The sequence below is a fragment of the Leucoraja erinacea genome, chromosome 9, assembly GCF_028641065.1.
Source record: "Leucoraja erinacea ecotype New England chromosome 9, Leri_hhj_1, whole genome shotgun sequence".
NCBI lineage: Eukaryota > Metazoa > Chordata > Chondrichthyes > Rajiformes > Rajidae > Leucoraja > Leucoraja erinaceus.
Window position 1 is genome coordinate 56,720,527 of NC_073385.1, and position 26,962 is coordinate 56,747,488.

General features: G+C 42.5%; 1 protein-coding gene across 3 annotated transcripts in view; it reads right to left on the reverse strand.

The window, feature by feature from the left end:
- The window catches only part of LOC129700408 (phosphofurin acidic cluster sorting protein 2-like), a 225,741-nt gene that overhangs the window by 59,272 nt on the left and 139,507 nt on the right, over window positions 1-26,962 (reverse strand). For all 3 annotated transcript variants that reach the window (XM_055640862.1, XM_055640861.1, XM_055640860.1), the window contains exons 6-10: window positions 26,126-26,199; window positions 18,780-18,860; window positions 17,885-17,944; window positions 16,880-17,037; window positions 13,131-13,224 (exon numbers count right to left, since the gene is read on the reverse strand). In XM_055640862.1, coding sequence (XP_055496837.1) covers window positions 13,131-13,224; window positions 16,880-17,037; window positions 17,885-17,944; window positions 18,780-18,860; window positions 26,126-26,199 — 467 coding nt within the window. The remainder of the gene's footprint in view (window positions 1-13,130; window positions 13,225-16,879; window positions 17,038-17,884; window positions 17,945-18,779; window positions 18,861-26,125; window positions 26,200-26,962) is intronic.

A 26,962-nucleotide genomic window follows, 5' to 3' on the forward strand; every position in this document is an offset into this window, starting at 1 on the left:
TCCATAACCAGCATCGAAATCAAAAGCAGTGCAAAGAATGGAAAATAACTCTGACGTGGCAACAAGGTGAAACAAGTTCTCAAAGAAGTTTGGAATTCCCGTTGACAACCAGAACACCGCTCAGAGCCACTATTTGAATGTGGCAAGTGAAGGGCGGATCAATCATCGTGGATAAAGTAACAACCCAATCTAGCCAAAAAGCCAAGCATTGCCTTCAAACATGAATGACATTGATAAGCAGATTGACAGCCACTGTGTTAATTCCCGTGTGACATACTCTCATCCAACACCACCGCCATTCACCAATGAAACATTGATTTTGTGGAGTTTCCTTTCACTTGTCAAGATCCTATCCAGTCTTCTCGACACAATAGATAGACACAAAATGCTGGAATAACTCAGCGGGACTGGCAGCATCTCTGGAAAGAAGGAATGGGTGACATTTCCAGTTGAAACCCTTTTTCAGACTCAGTCTGCATAAGGGTCTCGATCCGAAACACTGCTGCCTGTCCCGCTGAATTACTCCAGCATTTTATGTCTATCTTTAGTATAAACCAGAGTTCCTTCCTACATACTCCTCCACACAATGTTGTGGTGGTCTGTCATTGGTAAAAAGAGCAAAAATTTCAGGTGGTGCATTTTGGATCCAATTAATTGAACTGCTTTAACTTGGATACTGCTGAGCACCTTGCGTGTTGTTACAGATGCAATTGAAGAGTAAGTTGTTCTATCATGCTGCCCACATGTATACTGTCATGATAAAGAGCTATCAGGAAGTGAGCTACTCACTACAATAATAGGGTAATTGGGTAAATAGGCAATTTATCAGTCAATTTAAGCAGGACAGCTCTTTGCGAGCGGCAGTGAGTGAAGTGCCCTGTGAGAAAAGTGTGAGTCTTTGGCTCGAGAGTCTTCGGAGAGGAGGCTGAGGAGAGGAGACCATGCAATACGCTTGAGAGGCTAAGGATTCTGGGAGAGGCAAAGAGGTTTGCCACGCACTGCAAGGGAGCAGTGGGCCAGACAGGAAGAGCGGACGGAATTACCACTAGACAGCCAACCCAGTAGGTAATTTACGGCTGGGGTGAGTACTTCCCCATTTATAGGAGGTAGGATTATATAAATAAGGGGTGTATCAATACAGTAGGGGATTCTTAAATAGGGCCAGTTAATTACTTATATAAGATGGGCGGTCAGGAGATGTGCCAATACTGCGAGATGTGGGAATTTGTCGACACCATTGATGTAGAAGATCCCTACAGCTGCAGTAAGTGTTTGAGGCTAGAGGAACTCCAGCTCCGCATTGATGAGCTGGAGACCCAACTTCATACGCTGCGGTACATCAGGGAGGGGGAGTATTACCTGGATGTTTTGTGCCAGGGGATGGTCACACCGACCAGTTTAACTAATTCAGTAGGCAGTGAGCAAGGAAAGGAAGGTGTGGCCATAAGCGAGGCAGGTAGGGGGAACCAGGAGGAGATGCGGCAGGAGCCACAGCCCTTGTCCCTGACGAGCATGACCGAGGCTCTTACTCAATGTAAGGACGGGATCAGGGGCTGTGGGAGGGATGAGCAACCTGGCTGCAGCACCGTGGATCAGGAGGCCATTCAAGGGGGGGGAGTTAGAAGAAATGCCGTAGTGATAGGGGATAGTATTATTCGGGGGGTAGATAGGGTTCTCTGCGGCCAGCAGAACATGTCCCGAAGGCTGTGTTGCCTACCCGGTGCTAGGGTTAAGGATATCTCTGCGATGCTGGAGAGAAATTTGCAGTGGGAGGGGGAGGATCCAGTGGTCGTGGTCCATGTGGGGACCAATGACATAGGAAGGACGAGGAAGGAGGATCTGCTGAAGGAGTTTGAGCAGTTAGGGAATAAATTAAAAAGCAGAACCTCGAGGGTACTGATCTCCGGATTGCTACCTGAGCCACGGGCCAAATCGGCGAGGATACGTAAAATTAAGAAGCTAAATGCGTGGCTCAAAGACTGGTGTGGGAATAATGGGTTTGGTTTCTTGGGCCACTGGCACCAGTACTGGGACAGGGGGGATCTGTTCTGTAAGGACGGACTTCACCTGAACGAGGCTGGGACTGGGGTCCTGGCAAATCATATAACTAGGGCAGTAGAGAGGTCTTTAAACTAAGTAGCGGGGGGGAGGTATCAAGGGGGGTAATAACGGCAGGGGTAGAGGAAATAGAGCAGGGTATCAGTGGGGAAGCGGAAAGTCAAAATGTGACAGGAGACAGAATGTGTGAAGATAAAGCTTTAGATGTAAAAGGGGCAAAAACGGAAAGGAAGGGTAGTAAAAATCATCTGAAAGTGCTTTATCTAAATGCACGGAGTATTCGTAATAAGATAAATGAATTAACGGTGCAATTAAGTATATATAGTTATGATATCGTGGCCATTACGGAGACATGGCTGCAAGGGGATCAGGACTGGGAGTTAAATATAGAGGGGTACTCGACAATTAGGAAAGATAGACAGGAAAGAAAAGGAGGAGGGGTGGCCCTTTTAATAAGGGAGGGAATAACGGCAATAGAGAGGAAGGATATTGCGTTGAAGGATCAGGATAGTGAAACAGCTTGGGTACAGATAGAGAATAATAAGGGGAAAAAAACACTAGTGGGTGTAATTTATAGACCTCCAAATAGCTGTGACGCTGTTAGTCAGAACATAAATCTGCAAATAGTTGACGCATGTAAAAAGGGAACTGCTGTAATCATGGGGGACTTCAATTTTCATATTAATTGGGCAAACCAAACTGGGCAGGGTAGACTAGAGGAAGAGTTTATAGAAAGTATTAGAGACGGGTTCCTAGAACAGTATGTCACAGAACCGACAAGGGGGGAGGCAATCTTGGATCTGGTCCTGTGTAATGAAGCAGGATTAATTAAAAATGTCATAGTTAGGGACTCGTTGGGAACAAGTGACCACAATATGGTCGAATTCCATATTCAAATAGAAGGGGAGCAGGTTGAAACTCAGGCTAGGGTGCTTAGTCTAAATAAGGGGGATTATGAAGGTATGAGGACTGAGCTGATCAAAGTTGACTGGGATAGCAGACTCAAGAATAAGACGGTACATGAGCAGTGGTGTACGTTTAAGGGTATACTGTATAACCTTCAAGAAAAATTTATTCCTATGAAGAAAAAAAGGGGTAAGGGTAAGAACAGTCAGCCATGGCTCAGTAAAACTATAAAGGATAGTATTCGGCTGAAGGCAAGGGCATATAAGGTAGCCAGAGATAGTGGGAGGGTAGAGGATTGGGAAGCATTTAAAGGTCAGCAAAAAATAACTAAGAGATTAATTAAGACGGGGAAAATAGACTATGAAAGGAATTTAGCGAACAACATAAAAACTAATAGTAAGAGTTTTTATAGCTATATAAAAAGAAAAAGGGTGGCTAAGGTGAACGTTGGTCCATTGGAGGGTGAGACTGGAGAGTTGTTGGTGGGGAACATGGAAATGGCAAAGGCATTAAACGAGTATTTTGTATCAGTCTTCACCATAGAAGACACAAAAAATATTCCAACGCTGGATAAACAGGGGGCGGTAGGAATGGAGGAGCTAAATACTATTAAGATCACCAAGGAGGTGGTATTAGGGAAATTAATGAGACTGAAGGAGGATAAATCCCCTGGGCCTGATGGATTACATCCAAGGGTCTTGAGGGAGATAGCGGTGGGGATTGTGGATGCATTGGTGATAATTTTCCAAAACTCCCTGGAGGCAGGAACGGTCCCAGTGGATTGGAAAATGGCCAATGTAACACCTATATTTAAAAAAGGAAGTAAACAGAAGGCGGGTAACTATAGACCGGTTAGTCTAACATCGGTGGTGGGTAAAATGTTAGAGACAATTATTAAAGAAACACTAACGGGGCACTTGGATAAACATGACTTCATCGGACAGAACCAACATGGTTTTGTGAAGGGGAAGTCCTGTTTAACGAATCTGCTCGAATTCTTTGAGGAAGTAACAACCCGGGTGGATAAAGGGGAACCGGTGGATGTGGTATACTTGGACTTCCAAAAGGCTTTTGACAAGGTGCCACATAAGAGACTATTGCTAAAAAATAAAAAATTATGGGATTGGGGGTAATATATTAGCATGGGTAGAGGATTGGCTAACAAATAGGAAGCAGAGAGTGGGGATAAATGGTTCATACTCGGGATGGCAACCGGTAACTAGCGGGGTTCCGCAAGGGTCGGTGCTGGGACCCCAGTTGTTCACAATTTATATAAATGATTTGGAGGAGGGAACCAAGTGTAATATATCAAAATTTGCGGACGATACAAAAATGGGAGGAAAAGTAGGGGATGAGGAGGATAGGAAGAGTCTGCAAAAGGATATAGATAAGCTAGGTGAGTGGGCAACAACTTGGCAGATGAAATTTAATACTAATAAATGTGAAGTCATTCACTTTGGGAAAAAAAATGATAGGGCAAGTTATTTTCTAAATGAGGAGGAGCTGCGTTGTAATGCAACGCAAAGGGATCTAGGGGTATTAGTACATGAATCACTGAAAGTTAGTATGCAGGTGCAGCAAGCAATCAGGAAGGCCAATGGAGTTTTGGCCTTTATTGCTAGGGGGATTGAGTATAAAAACACGGAGGTCTTGCTGCAGCTGTACACAGTATTAGTGAGACCACATTTGGAATACTGTGTACAGTTCTGGGGTCCATATTTAAGAAAGGATGTACTAGCCCTGGAGGCAGTGCAGCGAAGGTTTACAAGATTAATTCCTGCAATGAGGGGATTGACATATGAGGAAAGGTTAAGTAGGCTGGAACTCTACTCTTTGGAGTTTAGAAGAATGAGAGGCGATCTCATTGAAACATATAAGATCGTGAGGGGCCTTGATCGGGTGGATGCACCGAGGATGTTCCCAATGATCGGGGAAACTAGAACTAGGGGACATAGTTGCAGAATAAGGGGGGGCTCTTTTTAAAACTGAGATGAGGAAGAACTTCTTCACCCAGAGGGTGGTTAATTTATGGAATTCACTGCCCCAGGGAGCAGTGGAAGCAGAAACTTTAAATATATTTAAGACTAAAATAGATGTTTTTTTAGCTGCCAAGGGGATAAGGGGCTACGGGGAGAGGGCAGGGATATGGACCTAGGTATGGTTAGTATAGTAAGACCTGAGTGATCTCCTGGACAAGTGTCGATCGCCTAGATTGGGGTCGGAGAGGAATTTCCCGGTTTTTTTTCCCGAATTGGACCTGGGTTTTTATCCGGTTTTTTGCCTCCCCCAGGAGATCACGAGGTTCTTGGGGTGGAGAGGGGTGATAGCGGTATAAAGGGGAGGGTAGTGTCTTGTGTTCTGTGTCTTGTGTCTACTGTTTGTGGGTAAGTGTGTCTGTTTAGTGTTCAGCCATGAGCGAATGGCGGTGCGGGCTCGATGGACCTGGTGGTCTGCTCTCGCACCTACTTTCTATGTTTCTATGTTTACAAGTACCCAGCATGGGTCCTGACCTTGTGGCTGAAATATTTGTGATAGGTTTAAGAAGTTTCTGGTTATTGGTGATACCCATGGTGTTGATGATGAGCGACTTCCTGTCTGTAAAATCACTGAATATCAAAGATTATTGGTCAGCCTCTTGTTACACATGTTGATTACCTTGCACTTACACGGTATGAATATAACTAGCAGTTTATCAATTCAAATTTGATTGTTTTATTTTCTGAGGAATTAAAAATGGTATTGAACAATCAGCAGCAAATGTCCCCTTTCGACCTTATCACAGAGTGAGGCCATTAAGTAGTTGCAAACCTAAAGCACTGTTCTGCAACAGTCTTCAACCAGAGACGAACTAGCTTTGAACAGGCACACTCACCTTTCTTTGCACCAGCTGTGGCTCTTGCCAAGGAGAGGTCTGTCATTTTAGTATGGGGCCCATGTTATCAAGAACAGTCACTGCTTACCCATTCATGTCATTCATGTTTGAAGCAAGAATAAAATAAGATCTGCAGATAAAAGGTGCACTTTTCCAAGACCGTCGAAAACTTAGTTGTACCAGAACAACTTTGTTGCAGGGAAGGTAGACAAAAGTGCTGGAGAAACTCAGCGGGTGCAGCAACATCTATGGAGCGAAGGAAATAAGCAACGTTTCGGGCCAAAACTCTTCTTCAGACTGATGTGGGGGGCGCGGGGAGAAGAAAGGAGAAAGGAAGAGGAGGAGCCCGAGGGCTGAGGGAGAGCTGAGAAGGGGAGGAGACAGCAAGGGCTACTGGAAATTGGCGGTCAATGTTTATGCCGCTAGGGTGTAAACTGCCCAAGCGGAATATGAGGTGCTGCTCCTCAAATTTCCGGTGGTGCTCACTCTGGCCATGGAGGAGGCCCAGGACAGAAAGGTCGGATTCGGAACGGGAGGGGGAGTTGAAGTGCTGAGCCACCGGGAGATCAGGTTGGTTAATGTGGAGCGAGCGGAGGTGTTCGGCGAAACGATCGCCAAGCCTACACTTGGTCTCACCGAATGTGTTGCAGGGAAGACTTTTTCCGGAGTATACGTCTTTCTGCAATACAGCCAAGATCTGGCTGTCCCAGGGCCCTCTCTGCATTTACTTTCCTCTGCTATGTGGTTACATTGTGGATTGAATAAAGTCAGATTAAGAATGGCTTCTGTGACAGTGAGCACATCGTGAGGAAGCGTAGAGTCGTTCGTTCAGCACGACTTACAACACAATTGTAATTGCCTCAGCTGCAGTCAGAACAATGATGTTCTTTGAGTTTCATCTCTTGCAAACTGCTTAATTGCCCACCACTGATCACAAACAGATGGGACACGAATGCAGGGGTTGCATTTGACATAACAATTTGGCAATTTGACACATTTGACAATTACGGGATCACCCAGCTGAGTATTCCATGCTGCTGCTTCAGTGTAGTCAGACAACTTCATCCCACGGGCTGATTCTCTTACTATGTGCTGCAGACTCTATCCAGTATCCGTTATGACTTGGCTTTGTCAATCAAGTAATGTGCCACTGAATTTCTTTGGGAGATGGAATCTAGAATATCTCGCCCAGAGTGTATTTTCTCTCTCTCCAAATTGTGGTAAATATGGAACACTCTTCACAGGCAACTGAGGTTCATATACAGTAATCAGGAAATGTTCTTGTCCCAGGTGCCTGGAGATGTTTCCAAGCTACTCAATTGCATGTCACTTTATTACTGTCACTTGCTGGTCTGTTGTCAACATGCCACAACAAACTCAGGAGAGTGATGGAAGTGGCCAAAATGCTGGCCGAAAGATATAGCTACTCTCAGTAGTACTCTCGCCTCTCTCAGTTTAGGTACTTGTCCTCAAATGTTCATACTTTGCAAAATTGATTAAACTGGGACTACTTCTGCTCTGAGCAAGTCAGGTGCATAGGTCATAGAGTGATACAGTGTGGAAACAGGCCCTTCGACCCAACTTGCCCACACAGGCCAACATGTCCCAGCTACACTAGTCCCACCTGCCTATGTTTGGTCCATATCCCTCCAAACCTGTCCTATCCATGTACCTGTCTAACTGTTTCTTAAACGTTGGGATAATCCCTGCCTCAACTACCTCCTCTGGCAGCTTGTTCCAGACACCCACCACCCTTTGTGTGAAAAAGTTACCCCCTATTCCTATTTAATCTTTTCCCCTTCACCTTGAACCTATGTCCTCAAGTCCTCGATTCCCATACTCTGACAAGAGATTCTGTGAATCTACCCGATGTATTCCTCTCCTGGTTTTATACAATGGTCAATGCTTGTTTTATTCTTGTGTTTGTAGTATGGTTTGGCATAAGTAACAGTGACAAAGCCAGTTTGGGGTCTCGTTAAAACCAATGGTGACAATACTGATCCTCTTGGTACTCATCAAATATATCCTTTACATTAGCATCTGAGAGACAGCATGCCTCTTTGAGACGCATAGGAAGGAACTGTAAATGCTGGTTTAAACCAAAGATAGACACAAAAGCTGGAGTAACCCAGCGGGTCAGGCAGCATCTCTGGAGAAAAGGAATAGGTGACGTTTTGATCGTGACCGTTCTTCCGAGTAAGGGCAAAGGGAAACGGGAGATATTGGTGGTGATATAGAGAGATATAGAACAAATGAATGAAAAATATGTAAAAAGTAACGATGACCAAAGAAAGGTGGAGCCCACAATGTTCCATTGTTGGTTGTGGGCTAGATCATAACGAGTTATCTTTTCAAATAAATTGTCTCACCCCAATTTTTACATATTTTGGCTTCATTGTCGATTCTCAAATTTCACCAACTCATTTTACAATTTACCCAGGGGAACTAATCAACAAACTCAAAAACCTGCAGTGCCATTTCTTGTAAGGAGGTTTGCAACAGATCATTAAAACTAGTCAATAGCAACATCTTGTGGCGGATCTGAAGTAGTGCAAGGGTACTGTCCACATTTGAAATATGGTAGGTTAGTATCCAAAAAATCTCACCAGCACAACACAGAAATACAATACTGACAATACAGAACTGGCAATTGGTATTTTAAAATACTGCAAGAACAACAAGGTATATAATAGGAAGAGGGTAGCTGTAGAGTAAGTATGAGATCCCTAGATAGCGAGGCTGGACAATTAATAATGTATCAAGGAAATGGCAGAAAAATTATATTAATACTCTACATCAATTTTCTCATTGGAGCTCTCTGCAAGTAGACCAAATATAAGCTGCTTCAAACAGTATGCAGGCAAGGAGGAAATTCTAAGTCACAATTACGAGGGCTGATGTATTGGAAAAACTGTTGGGATTTGAGTTAGGCCCAAAAGCCGACATACAAGGGTTTAAAGGAAATGGCTGCAGAGAAGGTGAAGCTAATTGAAAGATTGATTGATTGAAAGATGCAGCAGGGAAATATGCCCAGCATTTCACACTAGTTCTATATTACCCCACTTTCCCATCCACTCCCTACAATTTAGGGGCAATTTGCAGAGGCCAATTAACCTACAAACCCACGCATCTTCGGGGTGTGGGAGGAAACCGGATCACCCACATGTAAAACGTGCAAACTCCACACAGACAGCACCTGAGGACGATCGAACGCAGGTCTTCTGCAATTGTGAAGCTGTTTTCTTCAAAGCTCACCAAGTTTCAGAAAGACACTAGCAGATTTGACGACATGAATGTAATTCCATTATTCAAGAAAAAATAAATTAAATAAAACAGATAAACCATTTGCTTGTTCATTATCAAGCAGTTGTTGGCAGAATGCTGGTCCATAATCAAATACCTAGTCATTAAGAGAAGCTTAATGTAATTAAATCAATGTGATTTTATGGTGTTTGACAAATAAGCTAGAGGTCTTATGGATAGAATATGTAGAAATGATAAGAGAAACCTGCAGTTGTGTAGTTTCATAAGGTACTTGATGAGTGGCACACTTAGATGGTGCAGAGGATAAGAGTTCCTAGTGTCAGGGAAGAAGTGATGGTGGACTAAATATCAGTTATTGCATAGAAGAGAATAAGAATAAAGATGTCTTTATCAGGCTGGAATGATTTAACTAGGAGAGTGTCCCAAAGATCAGCTCCTGGCCTTCAATTATTGATAATTTATATTATCTGAATGTTATCTGAATTAATTAATGTTATCTGAATTTTCTGATGGCATAAAAATAGGGGAAAGGTCACGTTGTAATGAGGACATTTCGATTCTGCACAGGACATAAATAAGTTGACTGAGTCACTGAGCATAGTCTTAGTCTCATTATTTAAAAAAGGATAAACTGGCATTGTGGGCAGCTCGTAAGCAATTCCTTAGGCGTATTCCTGTAATCAGATGGTTGTCCTGACAGGAAACAATAAAGAAAGTAGTTTCATATTCTCTGAAGTTTATAGAATGAGGGGTGATTGAATTGAAACAATCAATGACAGGGTAGGTAGTGCGATGTTTCCCCCAATGTACTATAGTGTGGGTTTAAACTAAATAGTGGGGGGGATGGATTGACAAATTGGGAATATAAAGATACAGTTAAAGGGAAAGCGAGTACAGGAATAGTTACAAAAGACTCCCGAATTAATGGGAAGGAAAGTTCGAAAAGGGATAAGGGAGTAAGGTCAGGGCCCATAGTGACTGGTGTGAAAGGGGAGGTGAATACCGAAGTTAAAGTGTTGTACGTGAATGTGCTAAGTATAAAAAATAAAGTGGACGAGCTTGAGGCTCAGTTAGTAATTGGTAAGTCTGATGTTGTGGGAATTACAGAGACATGGTTGCAAGAGGGCCATGGCTGGGAACTGAATATTCAAGGATGCAAATTGAATCAAGAGTTAAAATTAGCATGTCATAAAGATAATACTACAGTTGTTATGGGGGAATTTCAACATGCAGGTAGACTGGGTAAATCATGTTGGTATTGGACCCCAAGAAAAGGAGTTTGTGGAGTGCCTCCGTGATGGATTCTTAGAGCAGCTTGTACTGGAGCCTACCAGGGAGAAGGCAATTCTGGATTTAGTGTTCTGTAATGAACCGGATTTGATAAGGGAATTTGAGGTTAAGGAGCCATTAGGAGGTAGTGACCATAATATGATAAGTTTTAATCTGCAATTTGAGAGGTAGAAGGGTAAATTGGAGGCGTCAGTATTGCAGTTGAATAAAGAGGACTATGAAGCCAAGAGGGAGGAGCTGGCCCAAGTTGACTGGAAAGATACCCTAGCAGGGATGACAGTGGAACAACAATGGCAGGTATTTCTGGGAATAATAAGAAGGTGCAGGATCATTTAATTCCAAAGAGGAAGAAAGATTCCAACGGGAGTAAGGGGCGACCGTGGCTGACAACGAAAGTCAGGGACAGTATAAAAATAAAAGAGAAGTGCAACATAGCAAAAATGAGTGGGAAGCCAGTGGATTGGGTAATGTTTAAAGAGCAACAGAAGATAACTAAAAAGGCAATACGGGGAGAAAAGATGTTGTACGAAGGTAAGATAGCCAAGAATATAAAGGAGGATAGTAAAAGCTTCTTTAGGGTATGTGATGAGGAAAAAATAGTTAAGACCCAAGTTGGACCCTTGACGACTGAAAAGGGTGAATTTATTATGGGAACAAGGAAATGGCAGATGAGTTAAACAAGTACTTTGGATCTGTCTTCACTGAGGAAGACACAAACAATCTTCCTCGTGTACTTGTTGCCAGAGGACCTGGGGTGGCAGAGGAGCTGAAGGAAATCCACATTAGGCAGAAAATGGTGTTGGGTAGACTGATAGGACTGAAGGCTGATAAATCCCCAGGGCCTGATGGTCTGCATCCCAGGATACTTAAGGAAGTGGCACTGGAAATTGTGGATGCATTGGTGATCATTTTCCAATGTTCTACAAATTCAGGATCAGTTCCTGTGGATTGGAGGGTAGCTAATGTTATCCCACTTTTTAAGAAAGGCTGGAGAAAGAAAGGGAATTTTAGACCAGTTTAGCCTGACATCAGTGGTGGGGAAGATGCTGGAGTCAATCATAAAAGATGAAATAGCAGCACATTTGGATAGCAGTAACAGGATTTACGAAGGGGAAATCATGCTTGACTAATCTTTTGGAATTTTTTGAGGATGTAACTAGGAAAATGAATAAAGGAGAGCCAGTGGATGTAGTGTACATGAACTTTCAGAAAGCATTCAATAAGGTCCCACATGGGAGATTAGTGGGCAAAATTAGGGCACATGGTGTTGGGGGTAGAGTACTGACATGGATAGAAAATTGGTTGACAGACAGGAAACAAAGAGTAGGGATTAACGGGTCCCTTTCAGAATGGCAGGCAGTGACTAGTGGGGTACCGCAAGGCTTCGTGCTGCAACCGCAGCTATTTACAATATTCATCATTGATTTAGATGAAGGGATTCAAAGTAACAATAGCAAATTTGCAAATGACACAAAGCTGGGTGCCAGTGTGAACTGTGAGGAGGATGCTAATTGAATGAAGGTGACTAGGACAGGTTGGGTGAGTGGGCAGATGCAGTTTAATATGGATAAATGTGAGGTTATCCAAAAATTGGTAGCAAAAACAGGAAGGCAGATAATTATCTAAATGGTGTCAAGTTGGGAAAAGGAGAAGTACAACGGGATCTGGGGGTTCTTGTTCATCAGTTACTGAAAGTACCATGCAGGTACAGCAGGCAGTGAAGAAAGCATGATGGCCTTCATAACAAGAGGAGTTGAATATAGGAGCAAAGAGGTCCTTGTGCAGTTGTACAGGGCCCTAATGATACCACACCGGGCGCATTGTGTGTGGTTTTGGTCTCCAAATTTGAGGAAGGACATTCTTGCTATTGAGGGAGTGCAGCGTAGGCTCACAGGTTAATTCCCGGGATGGCGGGACTGTCATATGCTGGGCTTCTATACTCTGGAATTTAGAAGGATGAGAGGGCATCTTATTAAAACATATAAGATTATTAAGGGTTTGGACACGTTCGAAGCAGGAAACTTGTTCCCGATGTTGGGGAGTCCAGAACTAGGGGCCACAGTTTCAGAATAAGGGGTAAGCCATTTAGAATGGAGATGTGAAAATACTTTTTCACACAGAGAGTTGTGAGTCTGTGGAATTCTCTGCCTCAGAGGGCGCTGGAGGCCGGTTCTCTGGATACTTCCAAGAGAAATCTAGATAGGGCTCTTAAAGATAGCGGGGATATGGGGCAGATGGCAGGAACGAGGTACTGATTGTGGATGATCAGCCATGATCACATTGAATGATGGTGCTGGCTCAAAGGGCCGAATTGCCGCCTCCTGCACCTTTTTTCTATGTTTCTATGTAATGGAGGCCAATTCGCTGGAGGTTTTCAAGAGAGAGTTAGATTTAAGTCTTGGGGCTAAAGGAATCAAGGGGTATGGGGGAAAAAGCAGGAACGGGGTACTGATTTTAGATGATCAGCCATGATCATATTGAATGGGGTGCTGGCTGCACCTATATTTCTATATCCGACATGATCATATTGAATGGTGAGGAAGGTCTGAGTGGCCTATTCCTGGTCCTGTTTTGTTATGACCTTAATGAAAATAGTGCTATGGAATTGCCGGCTCTATTCGAAGGAGCCAAAACATTACCAACTCATTTTTTGACTTTACTTCAATTGAGAAAGCTTTCCTATTTCAGTCAAGAACACAATTTACAGTGATGGCTGATGTAATTAATGTGAGTCTCTTACAGGACTGGGTGGCTCCCGGGTCTGGCTCCTCAAGCTGTGGATGCTGCCAATTTCAGTCTGAGAGCTGGAGTGAGACAAGCCTTCAAAGTAGGGTCTGCAAAACAACATTCACAATCAAAAGGGCAGGCAAAGCTGATGGGGAATTACAGCATAACTCCAATAAATTAAGACAAAGCACAGTCAAAAAGCATTCAGAGCACCGTCAAAGTGGTGCTGTTTAAGGGATAACTCCTTCAGAGACCGAAGCAGGTTTTCCTTTTACACATCTGTTTAAATATGAAGATATGTAAAAGTAATGGTCAGTCACACAATCCCCACAGCCTTCTCTGCAATTCAATATGATCATGCCTTATCTTCTATCCTGTTCTTTCTTGCTCAATCAAATTTGTACTCAATACGCTCCTCGAGTAGAGAATACATCCACCCAAGACATTTTTTTCGCATTCTAGTTCAGAATGTTTAACCTACATCCCTTAGTTGTGGCTTTTCAAATCCAAGGAAACAGTCTCTCAGCTCTTAAAATGGAGACACGAGGAACTGCAGATGCTGGCTTACAAGAGTCACTGGAGTAACTCAGCAGGTCAGACTGAGGAAGTGTCCCAACCCCATATATCACAGTGACTGTCACAGTGGCTCAGCAGTAAAGTTGCTGCCTTACAGCACCAGAGACCCTGGTTCGATCCTGTCTGTGGGTGCTGTCTGTACGGAGTTTGCACGTTCTCCCTGTGATTGCGTGGATTTTCGCCGTGTGTTCCGGTTTCCGCACAGGTTTGCCGGTGAATTAGCTTTGGTAAAATTGTAAATAGTCCCTAGTGTGTAGAATAGTGTTGGCGTGATCCCAAGCCAACACACACACACAGTGGGATAAAGGACCTGTTTCTGCACTGTATACCTCCAAAATAAAGTCTAACATCACCTATCCATGTTCTCCAGAGATGCTGCCTCAGTTATTCCAGCACTTGTCTTTTATTTCTCAGCCCTGAAGGTGTCCGACAACACAGGATACCCGTGATAATACATGCATTTATTATTATGTTGAATCAAACTTTGACCATACAAATTTCTGATTCTGATTGATTCAAAGTAGAATATGGAGAAATTATTGTTGAATTATTACCACCGATCTCAGTATAAAACCATCTTAAAATAATAAAATGAAAGTTTCCTTGCTCTAGTATCAGCACAAATCTCATGTTCAGAACAGGACTGGTCAGTCTGTGGCCAATTTATGTGTTGTTTTTGGAAAAACAAGTTGTAGCTTCTCAGATTTGGATCAGTGCCACTTAAAAGTGCTTGTGGATTTATGACTTGATTTAGATATATGATTTTATGATTAATAATACACTCTTCACGCTCCTCGAGACGAGCATTCAATCATGAAGTAGGGCACTGGATCCTCAATGCTGATAATGTGAGTGCATGTATCATCTACAGGCCAGACATGGATATTTGACGAGAGTTAAGTCTGGTTAAAAATATATATCTTCTCACTGTGGGTCTAATTTGAGCATGATCAAGTTGAATTTTACAAGTGCAGTGACAATCCAATTCTTGAGAGGGAAGGCAATATATCTCTAAACCATTCCAGACTGGGCAGTGATAGATAATGGCACTCAGATGGTAAATTCAGAGGTTGTTTTTATTCAGCTGACATGGCAACAGACTGGGGTCCCCTTATGGCACCTCTGGGTGACAATTACAATTATGCCATCTCCAAAGCCTTTAGCACACCCTACTCTTCTCAGCTGTTTTTCACACAGAGAGTGGTGACTCTCTGGAACTCTCTGCCACAGAAGGTAGTTGAGGCCAGTTCATTGGCTATATTTAAGAGGTAGTTAGATGTGGCCCTTGTGGCTAAAGGGATTAGGGGGTATGGAGAGAGGGCAGGTAGGATACTGAGTTGGATGATCAGCCATGATCATATTGAATGGGGGTGCAGGCTCGAAGGGCTGAATGGCCTACTCCTGCACCTATTTTCTATGTTTCTATAAGGCTGTAGATTTGTGACTTTGTGACTAAAGTCAGCAGTAATGTATTCTGATCCCTTACACATTTTCCAGCTAACGCATAGCCTTCTTGATCTCTTGCAGTCAGAATGACAGCAAGACTAGTCTAGAGAGTTTGTTGTGGAACACAGTCAAAATAACTCACTTTGAACATTGAAAGGAACTTTAAAACATCCCTTCCATGGGGTGTTAACTATTTCTCTGTCGTTAACCGAAGGTGAACCAAAGTTCACCTCGGTTCTTGATTCTCAAGCGGGGTTGGATGGGACCTTAGGTGTTTAGACTTTAAGACACTTCAATAACATTGAAAATTCCACACATGATCGGGATATCAGAGATTGTGGGACCATCTGTACTCTTTCTACCCAATACCTATTCTTTAGGTTGTGCGTTTTCCGTTGCCAATACAGCCTTTTTTCCCCCTTGAGAGTATTAGCATTTCCAATTCATAGATTACTTTGTTCATCTATTGGTCATTCTTATCAAGATGTTTTCTGATAGTGAAGCCAATAATCTTTTCACATATGCTAATTATGGTGGAATCAAATCAGATACTGTGAACACTTGTAGTTCTGTTGGGTAAAGCTCATCAGGTTGCCCAAGAACTGTGCAAGCTTGTGAGACCTTCAACGTTGACTTCTGATGGCAATATTTAAATGCCACCATATTTTTGGAACCAGGCTGACAGAATTAACAGAGTGGATTTGGCAATGGTCAGACCAAAAGTTGTCAGTGCCTGTTTGGTCGTTACATCTCTGCGATTTCTCACTCAGCCTTACAGTCAATATCTACTGCTAATCTTTTCCCCGTCCCCAACTGCAAAACACGACTCAAATAATAATAAAGGTCCACGAAGAGATCCTGGAAAATGTGGTTAAGTGTCTCATCCCACTGAAGGCAGAATAAAGAAAAGATCGAGTCATCATGGTCTATTGGAAAATGATCATTTCTGCTCTCCCGTATGCTAAGATCACAAAGCACTGAAGAGTTACCTTAACGTTTCACAAAAATTCACCATATTCAATAGCAGGATAAGAAAAATCAATAACCCCCCCGTCCCATGGCAACATCTACAGAACTATGACCCTTACTACAGTTGGCACCATGGGCAAGCCACGCTGTTTATCAGCCTGATTCTCCTCGTGGCTCTGTCATGCCAAGATTGAACGGAGTGAATTGAGGAAAAGATTCATAGACTCTTTCAAAGTGTCCTTCAAAAAAGTCCAACACCCCCATTCAATTGTGAGAAATTCGACAGCCAAGTGTCAAACAGGTCTCAGTGGGAGCACTTGATCTTCCAAGTTGGCTAATGGTGAATTCGAGCTGCACTACATAGACTTATGTTCAAAGTCCAGTGTAGTCACAAAAGAGCAATGCACTATCAACCAGGCTGTGCTCTCACATTTCTATTATAGATCCCACTGCAACATTTTGGAGATGATCAAACGGCTTTCACTGCAGTCCCGGTAAGAATAGACCTCCCTCTCAAGATTGAAACCCACTAGATCTGGTCATGACCTCCTTGCAATTTTACAGCAATTTCCTGCACTTATTTGACCCTAAATCTTTTTGGAATGTCCTTCGATACTAATAAGACCTGTGTAATTACATTTAGATTCAACATTTTAACAACAAAAACATTTAACGCATTTTAAAGTGCAGCTCTGACTCAATCTCAATGCAGCAACATTAACCATATAATTGGTAAGTTGATTAACAGAACGGTATAAGTGCCCTCCATACTTGAGCTTTGGTTTTGGAGTGCTGAGTACACTGTCATCGTCGTCCATATCAGGGCCGCTGTCACTGGGATTCTCCACATCCAGGCTATCGTACAGCAGGTCTAAGTCCTCTTCCACTTCTTGCACGTTATCTGTGGGATCCTGCTCCGAGTCAAGGACCTACAACCAATTTGCATTGTTTTTATTCCAACCTTGCTTTGATATACAAATTATCTCTTCCTTAGTAAAGAAAAATATAGAGAAACAATTTTGGCTGCAATAACGGAATTGTCTGGATTATTCATTGTGTTAACTTATTTTAATAAAAACAACCACAAGTAACATAGATATGCTATTTATCTCATTATTCAAGACAATATCTCAATTTTCCTGAAATGTGTTTTGACCTAGTTGGTCAAAACAGGTGTTAAAGGCCCTCTGACAAAGGTCCACATTTTACAAAGTAACAACAAGTAGACCACAACATTGCTCTGACAGGTTTTCTGCATTCAAATGCAGGTCTCAACTAACATAGATGTAAAGGATTCAGCTGGATTTCAGGGGGTTAGGAAGGGGCCAGACATTTGCTGTCAATTGTCACCAATGGATAACTTGACAATCATGACCATGAATAGGGAGGGCTACGGGAAGATAATCAATATTTGTTGAATGGTATCAAACAGTCAACAGCTTCAAGAACATACAAGAGAGAACTAGCTGACAATTAACACTGAATCTGCTAATCCAGCCCATGGTTGTGAAAACGCCAGGGAGCAATCTTCGGATTCCAAGGTCACTGAAAATGGAGGGAAATGAATCAGGGTTTTTAACTGTCATTCAATGATGCCAGGCTCTATTTTGTATCAAATGAGAAAAGATTGGACATGTCCCTCTTGTACAGCAGACAATTGAAGAACCTTCATCGGTGTTGGAATACTTGGTTGATTGAGACATCGTAATGGAGAATTACTGTGCACTGCAATGATACCCTGCATCCATGAAAAGTACAAGAATGTCAATTTCATACCTCATCTGAAACTTTGAACCTCCTTAGTAAAGCGACTACTTTCTGCTTGAAGTTCTGTTGCTGGAAAAAACATTAAACTATGAGAACCACAATCACCTTCACCCCACATCTGACTCCCCAAAAAGGATACATTCTGAGCAATGCAAATTCAAAAAGATGATATTTCACTAATTATAACTAACTAATTTATGAAAGGGCAGTGAACTAGACGAGGGCGCTCGTTACTCTTTCACTGTCAACATTGTCCTCATAATTGATGCATGAGAGACTGCAGATACTCAAATCTGTAGTAACAAAACCAACGATCAGAGGAACTCATCAGGTCAGGCAGCAAATGTGGAGGGAAATAGACAGACTATGGTTTATGTCAAGACTCCCTCTTCATCCTTAGTCTGGATGAAAAGCCACCATTCCATTTCCCTTCATAAACACTGTCCGACTTGCTCAGTTCCTCCAGCAGCTTTTCTTTTTTTGCATTATAACTGACAGATTAGTGTGAAATTCTCTGCTTAATGCTGGATAAAACTAATTTCATACAAACTCAAGATGGTCTTGATTGGCTGCAAATATGGCCGTGACTTTAAAAATTGGTAATTTCACTCAAATCCCACAATAGATAGCATCAGACTCAAATTATTCTGGTGCAGTTGTGCTTTCTACAGCAACGAGCAAGAGATGATTGTTCTGGTACAAATGTTCTTTTAGGAAAATGGCTTAGTTGATGTTGAATTGATATGGAGGGGAAGTATGGATAGATTTTACCAGTCAACAGCAAAGAAACACATTGGTATGTATATTTACATAAAATGAGTAATGAGACATGCTGCATGGATATTGTCATCTCAAAATTTCAATATATTGGAAAAATAGTATTTGCAAATTAAACCAGACTAACCCTTGTAATTGAGGTTGTTCTCACGATTGTCCTCCTTTGTTTTTTTGGCTTACCCATATCATATTCATCATCTTCCATATCCTTGAAAAAAAAGGTGAAAACTAATCAATGGATATAGACATGTCACATTAGGAACTATTCCATAGTTAGCACCCCTTTTACTTTCCCATTTCAAAAGTCATTTAACACTCTAGCTGGGATGAAGAAAGACAAATTTACCTCAAATGGACTGTGAAATGCACATGTAATAAGGCTAAATGTCATGAAACTCTTCCATACACTTACATTATTCATATAGAAACATAGAAACATAGAAATTAGGTGCAGGAGTAGGCCATTTGGCCCTTCGAGCCTGCACCGCCATTCAATATGATCATGGCTGATCATCCAACTCAGTATCCCGTACCCGCCTTCTCTCCATTCCCTCTGATCCCTTTTGCCACAAGGGCCACATCTAACTCCCTCTTAAATATAGCCAATGAACTGGCCTCAACTACCCTCTGTGGCAGAGAGTTCCAGAGATTCACCACTCTCTGTGTGGAAAAAGTTTTTCTCATCTCGGTTTTAAAGGATTTCCCCCTTATCCTTAAGCTGTGACCCCTTGTCCTGGACTTCTCCAACATCGGGAACAATCTTCCTGCATCTAGCCTGTCCAACCCCTTAAGAATTTTGTAAGTTTCTATAAGATCCCCTCTCAATCTCCTAAATTCTAGAGAGTATAAACCAAGTCTATCCAGTCTTTCTTCATAAGACAATCCTGACATCCCAGGAATCAGTCTGGTGAACCTTCTCTGCACTCCCTCTATGGCAATAATGTCCTTCCTCAGATTTGGAGACCAAAACTGTACGCAATACTCCAGGTGTGGTCTCACCAAGACCCTGTACAACTGCAGTAGAACCTCCCTACTCCTATACTCAAATCCTTTTGCTATGAAAGCTAACATACCATTCGCTTTCTTCACTGCCTGCTGCACCTGCATGCCTACTTTCAATGACTGGTGTACCATAACACCCAGGTCTCGCTGCATCTCCCCTTTTCCTAATCGGCCACCATTTAGATAATAGTCTGCTTTCCTGTTTTTGCCACCAAAATGGATAACCTCACATTTATCCACATTATACTGCATCTGCCAAACATTTGCCCACTCACCCAGCCTATCCAAGTCACCTTGCAGTCTCCTAGCATCCTCCTCACAGCTAACACTGCCCCCCAGCTTAGTGTCATCCGCAAACTTGGAGATATTGCCTTCAATTCCCTCATCCAGATCATTAATATATATTGTAAATAGCTGGGGTCCTGGCACTGAGCCTTGCGGTACCCCACTAGTCACTGCCTGCCATTGTGAAAAGGACCCGTTTACTCCTACTCTTTGCTTCCTGTTTGCCAGCCAGTTCTCTATCCACATCAATACTGAACCCCCAATGCCATGTGCTTTAAGTTTGTATACTAATCTCTTATGTGGGACCTTGTCGAAAGCCTTCTGGAAGTCCAGATACACCACATCCACTGGTTCTCCCCTATCCACGCTACTAGTTACATCCTCGAAAAATTCTATAAGATTCGTCAGACATGATTTACCTTTCATAAATCCATGCTGACTTTGTCCAATGATTTCACCACTTTCCAAATGTGCTGCTATCCCATCTTTAATAACTGACTCTAGCAGTTTCCCCACTACCGATGTTAGACTAACTGGTCTGTAATTCCCCGTTTTCTCTCTCCCTCCCTTCTTAAAAAGTGGGGTTACGTTTGCTACCCGCCAATCCTCAGGAACTACTCCATAATCTAAAGAGTTTTGAAGGATTATTACTAATGCATCCACTATTTCTGGAGCTACTTCCTTAAATACTCTGGGATGCAGCCTATCTGGCACTGGGGATTTATCGGCCTTTAATCCATTCAATTTACCCAACACCACTTCCCGGCTAACCTGGATTTCACTCAATTCCTCCAACTCCTTTGACCCGCAGTCCCCTGCTATTTCCGGCAGATTATTTATGTCTTCCTTAGTGAAGATGGAACCAAAGTAGTTATTCAATTGGTAGCCATATCCTTGTTCCCCATGATCAACTCACCTGTTTCTGACTGCAAGGGACCTACATTTGTTTTAACTAATCTCTTTCTTTTCACATATCTATAAAAACTTTTGCAGTCAGTTTTTATGTTCCCTGCCAGTTTTCTTTCATAATCTATTTTTTCTTTCCTAATTATATACATTTGAGTTCAATTCAACGGGAATGTTTTGCGATGAAGTCTGGGGTTACCTCAGGGCTATGGGGAAAGAGTGAGGGAGGAGACAATTGGATGGTGCTTGCCCAGGATAAGTGCCGACTAGTGGTTTAATAAACTAAAATCTTCTTTAGGAAAGGTGAGGAATATCACAGGGAGGTGAGGATATAAGAACAAATCTAATTTCCCCCATTCACACAGGGCTAGACTCAAATATTTTCTGGATGTACAAAGGGTGCAAATAAATTTCCCTCCAGTCTGTGCAAATGTTAAATAGTTATACATGAATACGTTTCATTTTTAAAAGGAGAAACCTCCCGGCTCATCGTGCCTGCTTTAGACAGTGCCTCAAACATACCCAATCCGCATTATTAAACCCGTTTACGGCTAATTATTGTGTTCATCACTAGTTTCGAAAATTGGAATAAATTGTGAACCAACCAGGCAACAGATCCGGTCATGCATAATGCAAAATTATCATAACAATGAAATATCACATCCAGTTTGATAGTGAGAAATATAGGTTTGCAAAAAATGAACTGTGAAAATAGATTGCAACATGATACAATAGACCAAGGGTTCCCAACCTGGGGTAAATTTTACCCCCAGGAGGTAAATTTCACCTACCCGGATTCCGGATTGGTACATATTTTTTTTCATTGACTGACTGACTGTTTAGTTCTGGTATACTGGTATCTGTTCATCATTAGTTGTTCATAAATAAGTGAAATAGCTTTGTTACGTGCTATTAAAGTTGCCAGGGGTAAACGGGACGAAAAGGGTTGGGAACCTATCCTGCAATAGACAGTGGCAGAAAAACAAAGAGACTTTTTATAATTCTTAACATGAATATATTTCTTTCAGAAATATATTCATAGAGAAAGAAAATAAATTATATCAAAGGAAGGTTCAAATTAAAAGGACAGAATGTTACAAAGGTTAATAGGCCAGAAGATAGAGACATATGGAGAAACCAGCAAGAGATGACAAATAATTTAAAGGCCGAACATAACAAGAAACAAGAATGACACTGAGAACTGCCACAAGTATGCAAAATGTAAGCATAGCCAAGGTACACTTTGGTCACAGAGAATGAAAACTGGTGAATTAATAGCTGGAAATAAAGTAAGGCAGAGACTTGGAATAAATATTTTGTATCCACCTTCACTGAAAAAGAACTAAAAGCATTCCAATATCGGCAGAAAATGGAAGGAGAAAGAGAAGGCATTGGTTTTGGCTTTTTAAATTATTTTTTTTGTTTGTTATTTGGTGTGTGTGGTGTGTGTGCGGGTGTGTGTGCGGGTGTGTGTGGGTGTGTGTGCGGGGTGTGTGTGCCCGGTGTCTGTGGGTGTGTGGGGGTGTATGTGTGTGCGTGTGTGTGTGGGAGGGTGTGTGGGGGGGTGTGTGTGGAGGTGTGGGTGTGTGTGTGCGCATGTGTGTGGGGGTGTGTGTGTAGGGGCATGTGTGTGTGTGAGTGGGGATGTGTGTGGGGTGTGTGTGGTGTGTGTACGCGCGTATGTTTATTTGCACAAACTGAACTTTTTTTCTTGTTTATTATGTTCTTTACAGTGTACTATGTTTACATATATTATTGTGCTGCTGCATGTAAGAATTTAATTGAGGACATACAGTGCCCTCCATAATGTTTGGTACAAAGACCCATCATTTATCTGTACTCCACAAATCACATGGTTAAACTGCACTTTGTCAGATTTTAATAGAGGCCATTTTTATACATTTTGGTTTCACCATGTAGAAACTACAGCAGTGTTTATACATTGTCCCCTCACTTCAGGGCACCATAATGGTTGGGACACAGCAATGTCATGTAAATGAAAGTAGTCATGTTTAGTATTTTGTTGCATATCCTTTGCATGCAACGACTGCTTGAAGACCGTGATTCGTGGATATCACAAATTACTGGGTGGCTTCTCTGGTGATGCTCTGCCAGGCCTGTATTGCAGCCATCTTTAGCTTATGCTTGTTTTGGGGGCTAGTCCCCTTCAGTTTTCTCTTCAGCATTAAAAAGGCATGCTCAATTGGGTTCAGATCGGGTGATTGACTTGGCCACTCAAGAATTTACCATTCTTTCCCTTTGAAATACTCCTTTGTTGCTTTAACAGTATGTTTGGGATCATTGTCTTGCTGTAAAATTAACCACTGGCCAATTATATCGAGGCATTTATTTGAACGAACAAATAGAATGTGTCTATACACTTCAGAATTCATTATGTTACCACCATCAGCATTTGTATCATCAATGAAGATAAGTGAGCCAGTACTTCAGCAGCCATACATGCCCAGGCCATAACACCCCCCCCCCCCCCCCCCCACCCTCCCCCCCACCATGTTTGACAGATGAGGTGGTTATGCATTGGATCTTGGGCAGTTCCTTCTCTCCTACATACTTTGCTCTTACCATCACTCTGATATGTTAATCTCCGTCTCATCTGTAAACAAGACCTTTTTCCAGAACTGTGGTTGCTCTTTTAAGTACTTCTTGGCAAACTGTAACCCGGCCATCCTATTTTTGCAGCTAACCAGTGGTTTGCATCTTGCAGTGTAGCCTCTATTTCTGTTCATGAAGTCTTGAATTGAATTGAATTGAATTGAATTTCCTTTATTGTCATTCAGACCTTTCAGAAATTTCGTGCCTGCAGTCATACATACAATAATAGACAACAGAACAGACAGTAAACACAAATTAACATCCACCACAGTGAGTCCACCAAGCAGCTCCTCACTGTGATGGAGGCAAAAATCTTCTTAGGGATGGTAAATCAGTCCCGCAGCTCACCGAGCTCCACGAACGGGCCGGTCGAAACTCCCGCCTTCCAGTCCAGCGGACGCAGCTGTTGACGACGTCGTCCACTGGCCCACGGCCGCCAGAACGCCGTCTCAGCCACGGAGCACCGTTCCAGCCCCGAGCCGGGTCGCCCTCACGTGAGCCTCTCAGCCCCGAGCCGGACTGCCCTCACGGGAACGGCGTTACCCTCGGGCTGGGCCGCCCACACGGGAGCGTCACAGCCCCTCGCCAGGCCGCCCTCACGGGAGCATCACAGCCCATCACGGGAGCGCCGTTCCAGCCCCGAGCTGGGCCGCCCTCACGGGAGTGAGCCCAGGGCGAGTCCTGACAGGCTGCCTCCGGAGCCTCGAGGTCGCCAGCTCCGCCATTAGGCCTCAGCGCAGACGGAGGCAGAGAAGGGGGATACGACAAAAACGTCGCATTCCCCCGAAGGGAGAGACAGCAAGCCCCGTTTCAAACCCCCCCCCCCCCCCCCACACACATAAACACAACCTAAAAAAACAAAAACCTAGCTAGACAAAATGAAAAAAACACAAAAAAGTAAAAACAAACAGACTGCAGGCGAGCCGCAGCCGTTCACCAGCGCCGCAACTTCCGTCTTCAGCGGACAGTGGTCATTGACAAATCCACATCTGTCTCCTGAAGAGTGTTTCTAATCTGTCGGACATGGGATGGGGGGTTTTCTTTATTATAGAGAGAGAATTCTTCTATCATCAGCTGGGGATGTCTTCCTTAGCCTGCCAGTCACTTTGTGATTAGCAAGCTCACCAGTGCTTTCTTTCTTCTTAATGATGTTCCAAACAGTTGATTTTGGTAAGCCTAAGGTTTGCTGATGTCTCTAACAGTTTTATTCTTGTTACTCAGTCTCATAAAGGCTTATTTGACTTTCATTGGCACAACTTTGGTCCTCACGTTGATAAACAGCAATAAAAGTTTCCAAAGGTGATGGAAAAACTGGAGGAAAGACTAGGTGCTGAGAGCTCTCTTATACCTACATTAAGGAGGCAATTAAACACACCTGAGCAATTATAAACACCTGTGAAGCCATGTGTCCCAAACATTATGGTGCCCAGAAATGGGGGGGACTATGTATAAACACAGCTGTAATTTCTACATGGTTAAACCAAAATGAATAAAAATACACTTCAATAAAATCTGTCAATGTGTACTTTAACAATTTTTTTCTATTACAAATCTCAAATTGTGGAGTACAGAGGCAAATAAATAAACGATGGGTCTTTGTCCCAAACATTATGGAGGACACTGTATGATAATTAAACACTCTTGACTCTTGAAGGAGAAAGGCACTTAAAATCCCTATCATAGGACCAAAGAGGATTTAAGTTGACCAAAGAGGATTTAAGGTTGCAAATGTCTTGGACCTGGTGTGAGTCTGAAAAGAAATGGCAGCTGAAAAACTGGCTGTGATGTTTCAAAGTTTCCAAAATACTGTAAAGACTCAAATGGATTTGTAAATGTCAAATGCAATGCTCCTATCCCAGAATTCCAGAATGAAGCTGGGCAGCAGAGCATTTACCATTTACAGGTCAAAGAGACTCAAAATAGGTTAAGCAAGTGGATAAATATTTGGTAGATGATTTATAATATGGGAAATAGTCAGGATGATACCTTAAATTGAGAGAGACTGCATGAGGCTGTATATTGGAGAAACTCAGCGGGTGAGGCAGCATCTACGGAGCAAAGGAAATGGCAACGTTTCAGGTCGAAACCCTTCTTCCACAACGTTTCGACCCGAAACGTTGCCTATTTCCTTCGCTCCATAGATGCTGCCTCACCCGCTGAGTTTCTCCATCATTTTTGTCTACCTTCGATTTTCCAGCATCTGCAGTTCCTTCTTAAACATTGAGACTGTATATTCTTGTCCATGAAGCACAAAGTTAGGAAGTAGAAACACCAAGATATTAGGAAGGCAAATGGAACCTGGGACTTTATTGCAGGATGGGGAGTACAAGCGGGGAAGTCTTGCCAGAACTGGAGATGTGGAGATGCTTGTTGCAGACTTAAATCTTTAGGCAGAGGGTGGTGAATCTGTGGAATTCTTTGCCACAGAAGGCTGTGGAGGCCAAGTCAGTGGATATTTAAGGCAGAGGTAGATAGATTCTTGATTAGTACGGGTGTCAGAGGTAATGGGGAGAAGGCAGGAGAACAGGAAAAGGGAGAGGATAGATCAGCCATGATTGAATGGCAGACTTGATAGGACAAATGGCCTAATTCTACTCCTGTCTCTTATGACATGACCATATAAGGACACATGTAGAAATATTTGTGGATATTTCGAGTGCTACATACTTGTCCTTGGACTGCATCATCACTGGCTTCCTGCTCAGAAGAGAAACTTTCATACTCTTCTTCCGAGTAGTTATCTGTGAAATAACAAAAGCAATTTCAAATAAATTCATCTCAACAACATAAAAGCTTGCATTGCTATAAGCAGATTCGAATAATAAATCAGGCACCACAAAAAATCTCTGGTTTAAGTGTTGCAATTAACACTGTAAAAACGACATAAATAATGAGGGATATACCTGTACTTGCATTTAATTACATTTTAAGGCCTTAACACCCATATACAGTTTTAAAAATAATGTGACTAATTTCATTACATTGCTGGAGATTGGATCAGTAAATGTAGCAAGCTCTTCAATTATAGAGAAAGATGATCCATGATAATTTAAGATGGGTTATACGACAAGTGTACCATACCTGACGAACTGGTGATTTTGCACATGGTTTCCAAAGGCCATATTCACAGGGTCATATTGTATATTATTTTTAAATCTGTTCTAGATCATTTAAAATAAACCAATGGCCATATGGAGTCAACAACACCAACATCATTCAAACAGCAGAAGAGGGGTTGAACAGAGGGGTTTTCCCATTCAGTCATTCCCATGATCTCTGATCACAATCTTGATCTTACTTTTGATGGAACGAAAGAGATAATGCCATTTACCGTCCGGAGTGGGAGGGATAATAGAAGGAAGAAAATCAGTGTGTTGAGCTCTGCAAACTAAACCTGTGGTTGTTGCTGACATGTGCAGCAGCAGACTACACGATCAATTTGCCTGTTAATATTTACAGACACATGTAAAATTTACAGACGGGTCTCACAAAATTCCACATTGA